Source organism: Ctenocephalides felis, unplaced genomic scaffold (assembly GCF_003426905.1).
Source record: "Ctenocephalides felis isolate EL2017-DRISC unplaced genomic scaffold, ASM342690v1 CF-g0.4_SCAFFOLD_01502, whole genome shotgun sequence".
Classification (NCBI taxonomy): Eukaryota; Metazoa; Arthropoda; class Insecta; order Siphonaptera; family Pulicidae; genus Ctenocephalides; species Ctenocephalides felis.
The window spans coordinates 1983-21991 of NW_020537656.1; the positions used below are offsets into that span (position 1 = coordinate 1983).

Genomic DNA, 20009 nt, shown 5'->3' on the forward strand with positions numbered 1-20009 from the left:
AAAAAGAAAATAAAAAAATATTTTTTTTTAAATTTTTTTTTTTTAAAAATGTTTTCTATATTTTGACATATTTTGAAAGATCTGAACTTTTTTCCAAAGCAATCGTATGCTTTAAATGCATAGAGACAAAATATAAAGCGCGTAAGCGCCGCGTCGCTGTCTAACGGGTAAACATTGGTACGGACCCATAGCAATGTAAACAAAATTTTACTTATTGTTAAAATCTCTATAAAATATCTGATAATTTGATGTGCATATGTCTAATGATCAGTTTTGACCGCCAAATGGCATTTTTTTTTACTTTTTTCGTTAGATCTCGAAACCGCTAAACCTGCCCTTATAAAAATGTGATCAAATCTTCATCTTGTTAATACAAGTAAAATATTTTTTGAATTATTAAAATCGGACGCTCCGTTCTATTAAAAACTGAGGTACCGTTTTTGGCACTTTTTGCCCCATATCTTCGGAACGGCTAGACCTATCTCCGCCAAAAACTAATCAGCACGTCTCCTTATCAATACGGATCGAATGTTTTTTAAATTATTCAAATTGCTTCATTCGTGTTCCCGAAATCGTCGACGAAAATTTGTATCCGCACACACATACATACTACACACACACACACACACACACATACATCCATTTTTTCTAAGGTATGCCAAAATATTCGGAAACCTCTGAAACGTAAAGATATATAAAAATTTTCATTTTCGATTTTTTGCGATTACTATAACTTACCCTACGGGAAGTTAAAAAAGAAAATACTTTTGTTATAGATTTTCAAACATAGCTGTTTAGCTCCTCCCGATAGCGACGTCGTAGGAATTAAGACGAAGGCTGGTTATACATTTTTTTCTCATTTTGGCATACCTTAGAAAAAATGGATGTATGTGTGTGTATGTGTGTGTGCGCGTGTGTGGTGTGTTCGGGTACAAATTTTCGTCGATTTCGGAAACACGGAAAAGCTATTTCAATAATTCAAAAAACATTCGATTCGTATTGATAAGGAGACGTGCTGATTAGTTTTGGCAAAGGCAATTCTAGCCGTTCCGAAGAAATGGGGCAAAAAGTGCCAAAAACGGTAACTCAGTTTTTAAGAAACGGAGCGTCCGATTTGAATAATTCAAAAAACATTTTACTTGTATTAACAAGATGACCAAGTGATCATCTACATCACGGCAGGTCTAGCGGATTCTGAGATCTAGTAAAAAAGTAAAAAAAATGCCATCTAGCGGTCAAAAATGATCATTAGACATATGCAAATCAAATTATCAGATATTTTATAGATATTTTAATAAATAAGTATATTTTTTTTGCATTTCTATGGGTTCCATACCAATGCTTATCCGTTAGACGGAGGCGCGCCGCTTACGCGCTTCGATATTTCGTCTCTATGCAGTTAAAGCAGTACGATTGTTTTGAAAAAAAGTTCAGAATTTCCAAAATATTTCAAAATACACTTTTCTTCAAAAAGTCTTTTTTTCAAAAACAAGTAATTTTTTTCAATAGTAATTTTTTTTCAAAAATTTAATCTTTAAAAAAAAAATTGGTACGGAAAGTTCCAGCAATTTATTTATTATTTATTTATTATTATTCATTTATTAATTAATGCATCTCACCTTGAGTGCAAGTTTCAAAGCCTGTCCTTTGGCCGTATCTTTCGTATTAGTTGGTTGCAAAGCGTTCGTTCGGCATGTGGCACCTCATCGACTTTATGGGTTGAATCAATATCGATTTGCGAATCCTTTTCGTCCAGCAATTGCTTGATCATCAAATATGCCCAAAGCCTTTCTAATGGAGCGGGTTGTGTTGTACTCGAATTGGTGCAATCTGTAAAATGTTGTCTTTTATTATTTTTATTTCATTTTACTATAACAATTAGAGTCAAATGACTATAAATTACAGAGCTAATATATATCAACTATAACTAAAACTAGTGGGGGGCATGACATCGTGCCTTGAAGAAAATTGCTGGAACTTCCCCGTAATTAAAAATCTTGGCACAGGACCCAAAAAATGTGTACACATTATTAAAATCTCTATAAAATATCTGATAATTTGATGTACATATGTCCAATAAACATTTTTACCGCCAAATGACACTTTTTAAAATTATTTTTATTTAGAGTCCATAACCGCTGAACCTGCCTTCCCAAAAATTCAATAAGTTCTTCATCTTGTTAATACAAGTAAAATGTTTTTTGAATTATTCAAATCGGACGCTCCTTTCTCTTAAAAACTGAGTTGTCGTTTTTGGCACTTTTGCCCCATATCTTCGGAACGGCTAGACCTGCCTTCGCCAAAATTAGTCAGCACGTCTCCTTATCAATACGAATCGAATGTTTTTTTTAATTATTCAAATCGCTTCATCCGTGTTCCCGAAATCGTGGACGAAAATTTAAACGTAAAGATATATAAAATTTTCATTTTCGTTTTTTTACGATTACTATAACTTACCCTACGGGAAGTTAAAAAACTAATATTTAATTTTACAAAAATTTCGAATCTAGTATATATAAGGCACTTGTAAACTAGTTGAAAGTGGCAAGTTGCACGATTTTTCCGAAATGTGTAATAATTGACTTGATCAACGGGAATTGAGACTTTTATATTTAGTAAAAATTTTATTTTGGCTGTATATTTCGAAAATAAAGTATTAGCTTTCAATTAAATCTAAACATTGCTATTTCGAATTGATATATCTCAAACACATTTAAATTTGTAATTATATTAATTATAAAGCACAACACGTGCTTTGTATGTCCTAAAATTGTAGCGTATTATTCCAAATTTTAATGAATTGACAATGTTTAAGTCATCACATCACAAAAGCAACTTTTGACTATAATATTTTATCAAACTTTGATGAACTTTTAAAATTAAACTACTTGTCGTAGGACTGTAAAATTTTAGTATGTTCTTTAGGACCATGATATCTATCAACATAAGAGGTTTTATAGAAAAAAATATATATATTATAAATAATATAAATATATAATAATAGGTTACAAATTGCTAGATTTAGCTTTAATTTCCTTTACACTTGTTGACGGTGTTAGTATTTTCTAATGACTGCAGTCAATAGAACATCAACATGTTGATGAACTAGTTGAATTTGTTGATTCTTTACGAAACTGTGCTAAAATAAATTCAGAACTGGCGTGTGAATTGTTGACGAATACATACGCATACTCCATAGAATTTTACTATTTAACAGTTAAACAATGTGGAATTCTTTGTATTAAACACAATTTAGTATTTTATTTAATAAATATTAAATTTATTTCGATTATGCAAAACCGTATGAGCATTGTATATGATGTGTACCCTTGCTGATATATTTAACACAATTAATATATAACACTCTTATTTTATAATAAATCATTATTTTATTATAAAATCAGATTATTAACTGATAGCAATTCCTTTTAACAAAATACTGATAAGGTACGTAGTGCAATGAATTGAGCAACGCAAACTGATTTTCTATTTAAAAATATAAATAGTTAAAAATATTTGATTAATAATATTTTACCGGAGACTTGACAATTCCCGTAGTTGACCACGAACCGGAGGCTCCAACAGCTTTCACTTCTGGTTCTAATTCTACAGCGTCGGATTGCATGCGCCCGGCTACCACTAGTTCAGAGCCCATAAATAAATGTGGGAAGGACCGCCTCGTCAGTGATTGTTCATCTATCTGCAATTTTTATGTACAATAAATATCTTAATAACAAGAATTTTGTCGAAGAAATCATTTTTATTAGGTTATCGAACATCTCGGGATAAATTATTACTTTACAAAATATATCTAGCACTAACTAGTCCTGGATTCGCTGGTTCGATTCCCACTACCGCCAAAGCCCGACATCGTGCAACTTTGATGTCAAATTTCCACTTGAGGTTATAGATCTCAAATATAGCCTCAAGTAAAAATTGCCTCTCATCGATATAGTTGCTTATCTTATATATAACAATGGAGCTCTCTTTCAAATGTCCGAATAAAGCTCGAAAACGGCTGAATCGATTTGGCCAGTCTTAATCTTGAAAAATTCGTGCCAATCAAGAGAAAGTCCAAAAGGTGAGAAATTATTTCAAATCCGCGTAGAAACTTTACATTTTTAATTTGAAAATTTTTGTAGAAGCGCAATTCAAATAAAACAATGGACGGTGGCAATTTCGTGAAATGTCAAACACTTTTGACAGATGATGTTCAATTACGATTAATAGGATGTTTTACGCGAATATTATTTAATTATGATAAATTTGTAGTAAGTAGTTTTGTTTGTAGTTTTATTTATATACAAAAACGTTAGTAAACGGGCCGCAAGTGTTACTAGAGACTCAAAATATAAACTTTTTTAATATGTTAATATGAAAATGCACTTTTTGGCATATTTTTCTCTAACACGATGCTCTGAAAGATCTCATTTGTATAATTATATACTCATTGGTATTTATAAAATACTTTCTAGGTTATATTATTTTTTATTTATGTTATTTAAATTCAGAACCTAAATTTGGTATCGATCAAATGGACATTTTGTCGAATAATATTTTTTCAGTTATAATTTCCCAGAACTTATCGCAGAATAGATAGTAATATATGAAGGTCCGGGATTAAAAAGGTCCACCACCGATGTGTCAAAAATCAGTAAAGTAAATTTCAAATATTTATTTTCTATCTCTCCTCGCAAAAATTTGAAAATTGTGTATAAGTTCAGTAGTATTATTTACAATTATACACAAAATCCAGATTCGAAAAAGAATCTGAAAAACTTGAAACGTAATCAATAAGTCGAAAGACCAAAAAAGACTTGGATGCATAATACTATGTTTCCTATAGAAAGTGTATAAATCTTCCATTTTGATAGTACTGATAAAATATAGACAAACTGATGGGATTTATTGTTTTTATAATACCTCATTGTATATAGCATTGAAACAACTCATCCTTATACACTTAAAGTATTAATTTTATTGATTCTGTAGAACTTGTTTAGAATATACCTTACTTAGCAAAACAATGTTTGCCGGGTCAGCTAGTATATAATAAAAATGTCAGCAAATATTCGGTTCAGAAATCCATATAATAAGGTCAAAACAATTACTGAATGTCCTAAATGTGACACATTGAAGTTAGAAATGTACAACAAAAAAAATAAACTAGCTGTAAGTGGAATTCTGTCTTAAGGCAATTAAGGCATCGTGCCTTGAGGCAAATTGCTGGAACTTCCCGTACTGTAACGAGATGATCGAGGATTATTAAATGTTTTAAAATAGATTATTATAAATATTGTAACATTGTCTAATATTTATAAAAATTACATAAACTGAATTGGAAAGTTGAAATTATTTGTTTAAGGTATATTAGAACAGAATTAAAATAGAAATCTGAATTATTTTCGATATACAGAAAAAAAAATAAAAAAAATTGGAAAAAAAATATTTGAAAAAAAAAATTTGAAACATTTTTTTTCCAAAATCAATTATTTTGTTAAAACAAGCAGAAAGTTCTTTGAATCATTCAAATCGGACGCTTGTTCCCTCAAAAACTACCATTTTTGCACATTTAGCTGTATTTCCGAAACCGCTGGAGCTGCCTTTGCCATATACTAATCACCACTTCTCCCCATCATTACGAATTGAATTTTTAAATCATTCAAATCGGATGCTCCGTTCTCTCAAAAAATTCAGTTTTTATTTTCTGCACTCTTTGCTCTTTATATCCATAACTGCAACTGCTGGACCTGCCTTTGCCAAAAACTAATCAGCACATCTCCCTATCGATAGATATCGAATGTTTTTTGAACCATTCAAATCGATTGATCCGTTGCCCGAAAACGTGGACGAAAAATTGTATCCATACATACATACACACACACATCCATTTTTTCTGAAGTATGCCAAAACGTTCAGAAACCTTCAAAACGTCGAGAAATGTAAAAATTTTTCCCCTACGGAAAGTTAATAAATAATATATATATATATATATATATATATATATTAAAGAAATTTGAAAACACGTTTTATAAACATAAACAATATTCATCATAAATACATTATATTTCAATAAGAAAACTACCGACCAATGCCTATGAAAATTGTTTCGAAGTTTCGAAGAAGCGTTGGTGTATGTATATTGCTTCAGAAGGGGTATATTTTTGAAGAAGACAAAAAAAAAAATATTGATGGAGGTTAACTATTTTACGATTTATATAGAACTTCCGGAAACTTTTTGTCACTATGTAGATTAAATGTAATGTGTTAAATTAATTTAATTTATGCAATTGCAAGTATAAATATAACTAGCTGTAAGTGGAATTCTGTCTTGAGGCAATTAGGGCATCGTGCCTTAAGGCAAATTGCTGGAACTTCCCGTACCAAAAATTATTTTTTTTAAACGATTAACATTTTTGAAAAAAAATTACTTCGAAAAAATAAGATTTTTGAGAAACTATAAATTTGACAAAAAATTACTTTTTTTTGAAAAAAAATGTTTATTTTATTTTGACATATGTTGGAAGATCTGAACTTTTTTTCAAAGCAATCGTACTGCTTTAACTGCATAGAGACAAAATATAAAGCGCGTAAGCGCCGCGTCGCTGTCTAACGGGTAAACATTGGTACGGAACCCATAGGAATGTAAATAAAATTTATTCTTACTGTTAAAATCTCTATAAAATATCTGATAATTTGATGTGCAAATGATGATCATTTTTGACCGCCAAATGTCTTTTTTTTTTACTTTTTTCGTTAGATCTCCGAAACCGCTAGACCTGCCCTTATAAAAATTTGATCAAATCTTCATCTTGTCAATACAAGTAACATATTTTTTGAGTTATTAAAATCGGACGCTCCGTTCTCTTAAAAACTGAGGTACCGTTTTTGGCACTTTTTGCCCCATATCTTCGGAACGGCTAGACCTACCTCCACCAAAAACTAATCAGCACGTCTCCTTATGAATGCGGATCGAATGTTTTTTAAATTATTCAAATTGCTTCATCCGTATTCCCGAAATCGTCGACGAAAATTTGTATCCGCACACACACATACACGTACACACACACACATACACACACACATACATCCATTTTTTCTAAGGTATGCCAAAATATTCAGAAACCTCTGAAACGTAAAGATATATAAAAATTTTCATTTTCGATTTTTTTGCGATTACTATAACTTACCCTACGGGAAGTTAATAAAAAGCAACAATTCGAAATAGTATAGAAAATCAAAAAAAAAAAATTGATATAAACAGTAAATAATTTACCTAAAAAGATAAATCTCAATTATTATTGCTTATTTAGTTCTTGATCATATACGTATCGGAAAGTTCATCCAACTTGCCTTAAAGCAAATGCCACTCCAAAATAGTATATACCAATAATTTATCGAACGTTTTAATTCAACGTAAAGTCGATGATAGAAATGAAAAAAATATCATACCTGATCCGAGGGATATGTAAATTTAACACCCGCTAACAAAGGAGAGGATACTTCACGGTAAAAGTTTTGCAATTGTCTAGATGCGTCACCAGCTTCATAAATATGTCGCAGAAATCCTCCATTACGTAAAGAAATTTTGCGCAAAAAGTTTCTATCTGCATCATCACCTAATATAAGAAACTGCACTTAATAGATTTCAATAATATATAATGATAACAGAGGGTAAATTTAAATGATATCAAATGTATAATTTTCAATACATATTTTTATTAATAAATAAAATGTTAGTATTTTCTTGAATGACTTACCAAATGCCAGAGAAAAAATAGTAGGAGGTTTATCACTGATTTTGCTTTCATCTACCATGGTATAAATTTTGTTAAGATCAGTTTCTCCAACGGTTGGATCACCATCAGTCAAGAAAATAATTAAAGGTTCCGGTTTAGGTACTCCGCTAAAAAGAATAATTTCGGTTTAAAAAATTTAAGAACTTATATGTGTATAAAATTAGTAAATGAAAAAAGACTTGAACTTGAATTGATGGGCATTTACTAATTTTCAATTTCCTGCAAAGCCTCAGAGAAACTTCTTTTGGATATTAGTCTTAATGATCATGTTATCGTTCTGGCTGAAACAAATGATGATTCTTCCAATTCTGCATCATCTTTCTAGTTCGAATATTTTATAGTAATAATATAATTTTAACTGAAAGTTAATTCTTGTTAAAGATAAAGATATATGTAGTTTTCGCTATGCTGGCAAATGAATTATCTGAGGTTAAGCCAGTAATCTTTTCCTACAGCATTACTGGTGCAAGTTCCGTATTAGATTATGTAGTGCAGAAGAGGGGTATAGTAAGATATCACGTGTATGCATTTTTTACTCTATGTTTTTTTTTTTTAAAAAAAAACAAACTTTTTCTTCAAAAATACACCTGATGTTGGAAGGGGGCTAATTTTGAATACCATCACGTATCACCAAGGAGGCGAGAGGCTCAAAAATCCTAAACAAATCGATCACGTGATAATGGACGCCCCATATTTATATGCCTAGTCTAATCCAAATCAATCTTAAAAATATGAGAGACTCTAAAGCAGTGTTTCCCAACGTGGAGCGCACGCTCCATCGGGGGGCAATTTGTAATTTCAAGAGAGCAATTTGAAAACTTTGGTAATTTTAATGTAATGTAGTATAGTATCGGTAAAACATTTAACAAAAAATGGTTCTTAGATTTAGAATAATAAGGTGCCCCGGTTTGACCGGGACGGTTTTAGTTTTCAACCTTGCTTTCCTGGTGCCGGAGTTTTTTCTGCCGGATCGACTCGACTTTTTTGACTCAATCCTGCTCTGATTGTCCAGTTAAAGTTTTGGACAACCTAATTAACGCAATAATCGATTCGGCTAATAGAAACAATTTGGCAATGTTTAAAAATTATTGGGGGTTGGTTGAAATTTTTCTCCATATCCACCAAATATGCCTGATCACAAACCATCTGATTTAAAACCTTGATTTAAAAAAAAATCATGTTGGTGTCAAATTATGCCTAATTCAGTTTTTGCTAATAAAAACTAGTTGTAAGTTAGAACTTAATATAAAATCTTTATTTTGGCCTAAGTATTGCAATAAATGAATTTCGAAAAAACAGTAATAAAATTAATTTTGAAATTTCTGTTTGTTGGCTTATTCCGAAATTTTACTTATGATGTTTAATAGCGATTTCATCTTAAAATTTATCATTCACATTTTTGTTAGAATAAAATTAAAATTGTATGGGGGGGCATAACGTTTTTATAAACCTCAAGGTGGGGCGGGGCCCAAAAAAGGTTGGGAATCACTGGTCTAAAGTCTGTATCTGTCATCGTATCTTTGAAATTAAGAAATACTTAAGTATTTTGCGTGATAAGGTAAATTGCGTAAATGATAAAATTTGTAGTATTTATAATAATTTATTTAATAATGTTTAGAACAATTGTTATTAATCATTGATCAATTTTTATTGAATGAAGATTATTTTCATTCCTCGAATATTTAATTACGGTACGGGAAGTACAAAAAATTTGACTTAAGGCACAACGCCGTGCACCGCTAGTTTCAATGTTTCTATGAAGCTTTTCCGCTCATTAAGGAAACCATTCTTGGCATTCAGGGTCAATTTCTTAAAGATAAGTATTTCAAATAAAACTAAAGGTAGATTATACCGTGCCTTAGAGAAAATTTCTGAAGCCTCCCTTACCATAATTAAATATTCGAGGAATAAAAGTAATCAATAATAATCAATAAAAATTAGTAAATAAATAATAACAATTACTTTAATTGATTTCACAAATAGATTATTTTAAATACTGTGAATTCATAAGTGCTTATTAAATAGACCAAGGAACGTATTCTACATATAACCTATGTGTATGATCATAATTGAAACATAGGTATATGTATAAAGAAAAGATAAGAAAGATAAAATAAAAGCATCCAAGGATTTTTCTTATAAAAATATTATGAAGTTACGAAATATATTTTTTTTTTTAAATTGTGAAAGAAATGATTTTTACAAATTCCATTTATTTAGAATTTTAGAAAAAGATGTATTTTTCAATATTAAGATATTTTCCCACACGTTTGCGAAAAGTTTTTGCCAGATCTATGACTATATGACTAAAATACACTTACGGAAGAATGCATTAAACCAAGACGATATGGACGTGAAGAAGGCCAGAAAGCTCAATAATGTCTATTCTGATCAATCTAAATGAATAGTAGCTGGTCAACAAAACACGTAAACCCCTTGGATTTTTCTTAAATTGTAACCAATTTACAACTTTAATCTGAATATCAACATATAAATAAAATCAGTATCGACATATCAATAACTTCGAGAATTTTTATTTATGATCAGCTTTACTTACAGGATATCGCTATGAAACCAGGAATGACAAAATGTGTGTTAATTCAAATGCTTAAGAAAGATCTTAAACAAAGCCGAATTCTATTTGAGAGCGGCAAGGGTGCAAAAATCTGTTGTGTTGTGATGATACACCAAAATAAAAAAGATAAAATAAATCGATAAGACAAACAAACCATAAATTAAGAATTCCTGCAAATAGTTCTTCATAACCCTATACTATAAAATAGATGATAACTGTTAGATTACGCATTCTTACTTTTTATGGCATAAAAAGTAAGTAAACTTATGGCTTAAAATGTATAATGTATCAGGTGCAAAAATTATATTACTTGAAAATTATTATGATTGCAAATTTCAAAAATATTTCATCTAATGTAAAGTCAAATTAACATGGTTCACAAAGCCATAAACTAGTAAAAAGATCAGCAGAACTTTCAATCGAACGATCGGTAAAAAATAAAACCTGGATTGTTATCTAAATATACTGATTAGAAATCCGCACCACAAAACTAAATCTATACATAATCTTAGAAATATGCATAAAAATGCACAGAACAAGGCTATGTTGTAGAAGAATATAAAGTGCTTAATTTTAAGCAATTATAGTATTGTTCTGTTTACCTGGTTAATTTTTCTGAATCGACACCTCTATTAGCAACCCTCATTGCAATCTCCAAAGAATCATATATGTTGGTACCTGAAACAAAAAAACGTTCATCCGTTTATTATATAATCAGTTTATATCGAATCTTATTATTACACTTCACGTGAAGTTATTCGATGGTTTCATTTAAATGTCTTATTTATCTTCACCTCCATTAGCTTCAAGTTTCGAAACTTCTTCCTTTGCTTTGGACAAATAATTTTCGTTCGCTGGATAAGCTGCCGGCGGTGGATTTTCTTTATCATTAGTTTCTTCTTTAGGACCCCACCAATGTACATTAGGACTGGAATAAGATGGGCTAGTGCTAGGATCATCAAGATTCCAAACCTGTATCAATTTGAGAAAAAATAGTTTTAAAATAGTGATTTCAAATATAGTGATTTCAAAAGGTTTGGTGATACTTCACATACTATCAATCATTGAAAGTTTTTAATTTAAACTATAAATCAATTTTCACTTTGTTATTCATATGTTTTGTATTAAAAGAATCTCAATCGATTTATTTGATTGCAAACACACTGCGAGGCCATACACTTATGCCTTTAATTATTATTTCCTTATTTATGACGTGTTGGATTTATGACTCAAGCATGACCAACGCTTATGATTATAAAATGGTTTAATAATGGTTCAACTCGGTTTTATCATCAATTATTTCTACGAACGTTTAAATTTACATACACACATATATAATTTAATAGTAATAATAACAATAATAGTAATAATAACAATAATAATAATAATAGTTAGTGGTGCATCGCATCGTGAAAATTTAAGGCAAAATGCTCAAAGTTCCCGTACACTATAATTTTTTTTGAAAAATTTAAAGTTTTGAAAATATCAGATTGTTTTGCTATTCGTGATTTTTTGGGCTTTATTTTAAAATCTATTTTTTGAAAATATTAGAGCTTAAAGTGAAAATTGTACCTAAATTTTCTACAAATAAAAAATAAAACTTTTAAGCTAAATGAACTAGAAAACCTATTTTTATATGTACAATAAGCATCTTGAAGATGCTTATTGTACATATAAATAAAATATAAATATTGTATATAAAAATAATGAATAAAACCATACCTTTGCAGCAAAACTAAAGTTGATTATATGAAAGAAGTCTTCTGGTTTCAAATCAGATAGAATGGCGCTCATTGCAGTTCTAAGTTGTTCTATTTTTCTTCCGTGCATAGATCCAGAAGTGTCCAAAACAAATACCACATGTTTTGGCAATGATTTCAGATCATCGGGTGCAAAGAAATGGACGAAATAGCCATCATATACCTAAACAACAGTTATATATCAAAAAGTACCCGGAATTACTAATAATTAAATTTCGCGGGTCTGGAGTGTCTGATTGTCAAAATTTTTTTTTTATTGTGTTGGTATACATGCCCCTAAAGTATGATGAAATTTTCAGCTATATTCACTGTTTACTTTGTCTGTGGTAGTCGCTAAGGTTCGACGTGTTTTTCTGAGCTCGGCGATTTTTACAATGGAAGAATTGAAAAGTCAAAGAATTTGTATTAAATTTTGCGTAAAAATGAAATAAAGTGTTGCAAAGTGCAAAAATTCACCAGATATGGCTCCGTGTGACTTTTTCCTATTCCCAAAGTTGAAGAGACCCATGAAAGGACGGCGGTTTTCCTCGATTGAAGAAAATCGCTGAGAGTGCTCAAGGACATATCAAAAAGTGAATATCAAGGGTGCTTCGAAAATTGGAAAAAACGCTGGCATAAGTGTATTATATCTGGGGGGGACTACTTTGAAGGGGACCACATTAATGTAGACGAATAAATAAATATTTTTTTGAAAAAACGAAAATTCCGGGTACTTTTTGAACAGACCTCGTATATATATATATACTAGCTGACCCGGTAAATGTTGTTTTGCTGAGTAAGATAATTCTACACAATTTCTAGAGAATCAAAAAAAATAATTTTTTGTGTGTAAGGATGTGTTGTTTGAATGCTATAGAATAGACAATGAGGTATTATAAGAACAATAAACCCCAAAGTCTACTTGTTCAATATTATATAATTTGTATTAACAATATTCGTTTATCCATATATTGTAAATACAATCAAACTGGAAGTTTTATACATTTTCTATGGAAAACATGGTATAATACAATCCAAATCCTTTTTAGTCTTTCGACCTATATAGTCAATACAAATTCCAATAAATGGAATATGGGTTACGTTTCATGTTTTTAACTTCCCGTAGGGTAAGTTATAGTAATCGAAGGAAAAATCGAAAATGAAATATTTTATATATATTTACTTTTCAAAGGTTTTTAAATATTTTGGCATACCTTAGAAAAAATGGATATATGTGTGTGTGTGTGTATTTATGTATGTGTGTATATGTGTATGTGTGTGTGTGTGTATGTCACCGATCAACCGATTTGAATAAATCAAAAAAATCGATTTGTATTAATAAGGAGACATGCTGATTAGTTTTTGGCGAAAGCAGGTCTGGCCATTCCAAAGATACGGGGCAAAAAGTGCCAAAAACTGTAACTCAGTTTTTAAGAGAACCGAGCATCCGATTTTAATAATTCAAAAATATTTTACTGATGAAGATTTGATTAAATTTTTGGTAAGAGCAGGTCCAGCGGTTTCGGAGACATAGTAAAAAAAGTAAAAAAAATGCCATTTGGCGACAAAAATGATCATTAGACATATGCACATAAAATTATCAGACATTTTATAGAGATTTTAACGATAAGTTATGTTTACATTCTTATGGGTCCATACCAATGTTATCCGTTAGACAGCGACGCAGCGCTTATGCGCTTCGATATTGCGTCTCTATGCAGCTAAAGCAAATGCGATTGCTTTGAAAAAAAGTTCAAGATTTCCAAAATATTTCAAACTGAAAAAATATATTATATTCCAGAAGTTTTTTTGCCAAAAATTAATTTTTTTTTTTTCAAAAATTTATAGTTACTCAAAAATCTATTTTTTTCAAAAATGTTAATTTTTTTTTTAATAATTTTTGGTACAAAAAGTTCCAGCAATTTGCCCCACTAGTTTACTTTTTTATTTGCTATTTTTTTATTTTTTATACCTTTCCAGGGTAGATGTTCAGTTTTTATATAACCACTTTTAAAGCTTACCACGCCCAAGTGTAAGCTTTTAAAGTAGTTATATAAAAAAAACTGTTGAATCTCACTTAAAATTAACATTACATTTTATAAAACAATTAAATAACGTATAGTTAATATTTATATTAAGGTCTCGTGAACTAAATCACAGTGCTCGAAACCCAAAAAACTAACAGGAAAAGAAAATACTTTTTGATATGGATTATCAAAGATTGCCGTTTATCTCCCGATAGCAAAGTCGTATGAATCAAGCTGACAGCTGTATAATTTTTTTGTCTTTACTTTCACATATTGTTGTTGAGCAATGCTGTACTTTACTGGTTTTTGAGATATCAGTGGTGGACCTTTTTAACCCCGCACCTTCATATAATAATATCCATTCATCGATAAATTCATAGAAAATGCCAGTTTATTCTTCAAAATTAGTGGAAAATAACCATTATTGAATTATATTTTACATTGCATTATCAAATGGTTTAATTTAATACAAACTTCCAGAGCTGAATGTAAATAAACAATATTTCACAAAATACTAAATTAAAGAATCACAATTAGATAGTGTGTAATATATGTGTTGTCCGTAAACTTGTTGAAGACATAATGGAGAAATTTTTTTTTTTTATATTTTTACCAATCATTCTACATGTGTGAAACTAATTGCGAATCCTTTGCGTAACACTTTTATTGTTTTGTGAGAAATTTGGAAATACTATATATATAAAAGAGATTTGATTCGCACAGCGTGTCGAGTTCACTGCATTTATTTACTATTCTATCGTTTTGAATAGTCAAAAAAGATTTTTTTATAATTCTTTGTTTAAAATTTTGTTCGAATTTTACGAGATTTCTAAGTCGTGCGAAGTTAAAAGGAGTGTCGGTTTTGGTAAAACTTTGGTACTAGTCGTTATACTAAAGTTGTTTATATGTCAGAGTCCAGATTTATATGTGAATGCAATGATGTAAATATTATTCAAAATGTTCGCGCGTCTGTTGCTAGTTATGATGTTGAAAAGTTTTAATGGATAAGCGTTATCGGTTAGAATTTTTGAAATTAAATTGATGTTGCTGTTACAAAATGTTTTGACCAAATTGTTTTAGTTTTTAACTTCCGGAGAGCAAAGTTATAGTAATCGTCAAAACATCGAAAATAATCTTAAATAAATTGCATATCTTTACGTTTTAGTATTTTCTGAACATTTTGGCACACCTCAAAAAAAATGGATGTACACAAACCATACCTTGACATTTTATAATTGGCTAATTTTTTTTATAGATATTATAGATAAAATCATTTGACACGTTTTTCAGGATTTTGCCGACAAAATTTTCTTTCGTTAATATTTACGATTAAAATATTGCTGATTTTCTCAATTTTTATGAACTTCCTCTACATTATGTTAATTATCTCCAGTTGTGTTAAACAGATCAGTATTGTTTTTTATTATATTCATTATGAACTCAACTTTTAAGTAATTAAAAAAAAAGTTTTTGCAATTATTTTAACAATAATAACAATTGATTGTTTACATTGGTTTTACATACGCTTGCCCAGACATAAATCCATTGAGAAAAAAATCATGTTGTTTCTTGTTTTATCTACTACAAAATTCTTTTTACAATTCGATGGAGAGGCTATTACGAAAGATATTACATGTTTTGGAGCACAAGTCGCGCAAAGCGCGCGCCGTGCGACCGTTTTAAAGACGCGCCGCTCGACCGGCAGTTCGTGTAAGAATTTGCAGTCTGCACGTTGTATAAATCATTTTCATTCATATAAATTGAAAAGCGTATTATAAGTTTCTCGTTTATTCACTCAAATATTTTTCAAAATAGAAAAATTGATGTGAACCGAATTATTAGACTTTTTTTAATACATATGTCAACATCAAATTCAAAATCTTACAATATTTCATATGTGCTTTATTTCCGTAAACCCTAACCACGCATGTAATCAAAAAAAAGTTTTCCAAATGATCCGTTATTGTTGAACATTATTCCAGCTTCCATTAAATCAGTTGTATCAACAGTGCACAAAATTATTATCCTTATTTTTACAAATTGATTTTCAAAAAGAAATAAATGGAACAATAATTATCATCTGTATCTATTTTATTTGCATCGGCTTATCAGATGTACAATGTAATGTTATATTGATATAGTGGTATAAACCTTCTATAAAGCTACTATTAGATACGAAAAGTTTGCAACAAAAACAAATCATGGTTCAATTTTTCGGGATAAATGGGCCATTTTCTAGAAATTGACTCCCCATTTTACATTTTTCTCAATTTTTTTTTTTGTATCTATTTTTGTAACAAGTTCCGTTTTATCTAAATCAACTGGCAATTTTGCGTCAATAATGTCATATTCAGCTGGGTCATCTAAATTTCGAAATATTTTCGTTTTTTAAAAAATTCGTTTTCTTAGTTTCGTCGATAACTACATTTGAATCTAATTGCCGCGTTTCAAATTGTAGTTACAAATTTGTTAAGAGGTCCTGCTTGTTTTTTTAATCTTTCGCACGTTTGCGCTTACGAGATTGGACACTAGATAACTTCTTTTCCGCCTCCTAAGGCGTGCGCCAGTATTTTTCGCATGCATTGCATTTAAGGTAGGACCGGTCCTATAATATATATTTATATATATATATATATATATATATATATATACAAATTATTTATAAGAGTAATTTAAAAAAATCATCAATGACATCTTTCCTAGAATGATACGTATATTATGGTTATGTAATGCAAGTCTGTTATCTTACATTATGATAAACTTTGTCATTAAAATAGTAAAGTAAACATATTATGTAATTAAAACATAATTAAACATATTTGATTAAATAATTTTAAATAATAGATATTGCATGATGATAGATATAAAAGAGTAACAGAATAATCGATTTGATTATTTTGTACGAAAATAATAGTTCGGCTTTTGAGATCTAAAAAAATAATTTTTGAAATATATATATATATATATATATATACACTGATATATAAACTTTGGAGATCGTGTTCTAGATATTCATTATCTATTAATGCTAAAAGACAATAGTTATATAAGTTACGTAATAAGCATAAGCCACATTTTTTGTCTCATTTCAACTGAGTTTATGACTATTCTAATAAATTTGAAAAAGACTAATAATAAAATGCATTAAATTGAGCTAAGCAAACCGGAGCCGTCTGAAAAAACATGTAGTTAATTAAGAAAAATCATCACAACAGCCTATAAGTTGAAAAAAAAATCTGTTTAATATACTATTGTATCCAATGTTTGTATAAATATTTAATCTAACGGTTTTAATTATATAATACTCACTAGAACTTCTCCACCGGCGGGATCTCTTTCAACATCATATTGAACAACAAACTGCCCTTTAAGACCCGAATTTACATTTGATGATTCCGTATTAACAACGAATGGATTGAATGTAGGATGATCATCTTTCTTTTCTTTCTCCTAATGATTAAGAATAACAATATTCGATCAATCATTATTTTTGTTTGTATTTGAAATTATTATAAATTTAAAATGTATAAAATATAAGTTTATGATAAAGAGATGTAAAAATCATAAACATAAGATCTATTTGCAATATCCAGAGTAAAACTGAACCGATAAGATCATCTTTTTCATCAGTGAAAGCATAATGATATTAAATAATAAATAGAAACTTCATACAAATACCAATTTACCGATGCATTAAAATTTTTATAATCACTCTTTCATTTTCTGAACATACCACTAATTGCATCATTAATCGGGCTTGTTGATCTGGTGTCGGTGCAAATCTTATATGTGCCTTAGTTTTATCCTTTTCGTCTCTCATTATTGTGGCAACAGAATTATCTAGTGCAATTGATAAGATGACAATATACAATATTTTCAATTTGATTTATGAGAAAAAGTTAACTAAAATATTACTTACTTGGATCGCTTTCGTCGGGAGTAACTTCATTTCCAGATCGCAATTCAGGAACACGTAATGTAGTGATCGGACGGTTTTCATCAATAAACACATCTACAGACATTTCTTTCACCTAAAAATAATTATTTTAAAATAACAAAAAACATTTTCATATACAGTTTAATTACAACCTGCTAATATTTTAATTAACTATAACTTCCGGTGCGGTGTGTTATAATGATCGAAAAAAATGAAAAATGAAATTTTTTATATATCTTTACTATTCAAAGGTTTCTCAACATTTTTTGCATACCTTAAAAAATTGATATATCTGTGCGGGAACAATTTTTCGTCGAAATTTTTCAAAAAATTTATAAGTTTTGATAAAATAGGAAACTAGTGAACTTTGTGGGAAGGCAGCTCTAGCGGTTTCAGAGATCGTGTGAAAAAAGTAAAAATGCATGGCGCATAGCATCGTGCCTTAAGGTAAATTGTATAACATCCCGCATCAGAAATTAAAAAAATATAATAAAATTCAATTGAATTAAACTGTACGTACTTCACTGTGTCTATTCAAATAAAATGTTTTTTGAATTATTCAAATCGGACGCTCCGTTCTCTCCAAAACTGAATTGCCCCGAATTGTTTTTAGTTCTTTTAGCCCCCTACCTTGGAAATGGCTAGATCCTTATCAATACGAATCGAATGTTTTTTGAATTATTCAAATCGGTTGATCCGTGTACCCAAAATCATCGACGGAAATTTGTATCCGCACACACGCACACACATATACATCCTTTTTTTTCTAAGGTGTGCAAAAATGTTCAAAAATCAAAAATTAAAAATTTTATATATATATTTGGTAAATATTATTTACGATTCTAAATTAGATCTTAAAGTCAGATTGAAATCTGAAGCAGATATAGAGAATAACTTAAATTTTTACATAAATACTCTGAAAAAAGCTATACAAAATGCTACTCCACATATGAAACGTAAAGATATATAAAATTTTTAATTATCGATATTTTTGCGATTACTTTAATTTACCTTACGGGAAGTTAATAATATTTTACGACAACATCAATCAGCACACTTAACTACAAAACTATACTAAATTAATTAAATTAGTATAAAACATTAATTATTAGTAGAAGAAATTAATTAAATTAGAATAATAATAAATAAATGTTTTCTTACAATTTGCCCAGGATTCAAGTTGAGCACGTGATTGTAGACGCCCACCCTCCTGGACAGAAGTTCTTCGTATGTTAAATTAAATGTTGCTTTTTGTGTGGCTGGAACTGACACGTCTACAGTAAATCTATTCGAATCTCTTGCACTGGAGAAGACAATAAATAATTTTTAAAATAAAACAATATTAATTAACATCCGTCGCCATAAATACATGATAAATAGTTTTGAAAGATAGAGTATATTTGATATATCAGTTTTTTTTATATTTTTCAAATTATATAACTAAAACAAAAAAATCTAGTGGTAATACAGACGTTAAAAGATCCATGAGTGCATCTTGCATGGTATTGTGCCTTAAGACTAATTATTGCAACTTTTCGTACCGTAATTAAACATTCGAGGATTAAAAATAATCAATATTCAATGAAAGTTATTCAATAATTAATTCTAATAATTATTCTCCATTAATAATTAATACTTTCTAACATTTCAAATGATTATTATAAAAACTGTACGTTTATAAATGTTTATTAAATTACACGACAAGCGTATTCTACAAATATCGTATATTGTATATGTTTATAACATTTTTTTCTAGTTAATAAATAATCGACTTTTAAAAAAATTAATATTTTAATATTAAGATTTTTTTCAAAATTTAGAATTTATCCAAAATTCTGAAAAACTGGATTCTTTTTAACTTGCCGAAGGAGAAGTTTATGTTTTCGTAAAAAAATCCGATTAGCTAATTTTATGTTTTCTCGACGTTTCAAG

The 20009-nt window shown here is 29.4% G+C and overlaps 1 protein-coding gene across 1 annotated transcript in view; it reads right to left on the reverse strand.

The window, feature by feature from the left end:
* Positions 1-1791: 1791 nt before the first annotated feature.
* LOC113372008 (inter alpha-trypsin inhibitor, heavy chain 4-like) overlaps positions 1792-20009 on the reverse strand; it is a 57652-nt gene continuing 39434 nt past the window's right edge. The window contains exons 5-15 of the mRNA XM_026612380.1: positions 19239-19380; positions 18060-18171; positions 17874-17980; positions 17450-17590; positions 12097-12297; positions 11169-11346; positions 10977-11052; positions 7761-7906; positions 7453-7619; positions 3536-3700; positions 1792-1830 (exon numbers count right to left, since the gene is read on the reverse strand). Coding sequence (XP_026468165.1) covers positions 1792-1830; positions 3536-3700; positions 7453-7619; positions 7761-7906; positions 10977-11052; positions 11169-11346; positions 12097-12297; positions 17450-17590; positions 17874-17980; positions 18060-18171; positions 19239-19380 — 1474 coding nt within the window. The remainder of the gene's footprint in view (positions 1831-3535; positions 3701-7452; positions 7620-7760; positions 7907-10976; positions 11053-11168; positions 11347-12096; positions 12298-17449; positions 17591-17873; positions 17981-18059; positions 18172-19238; positions 19381-20009) is intronic.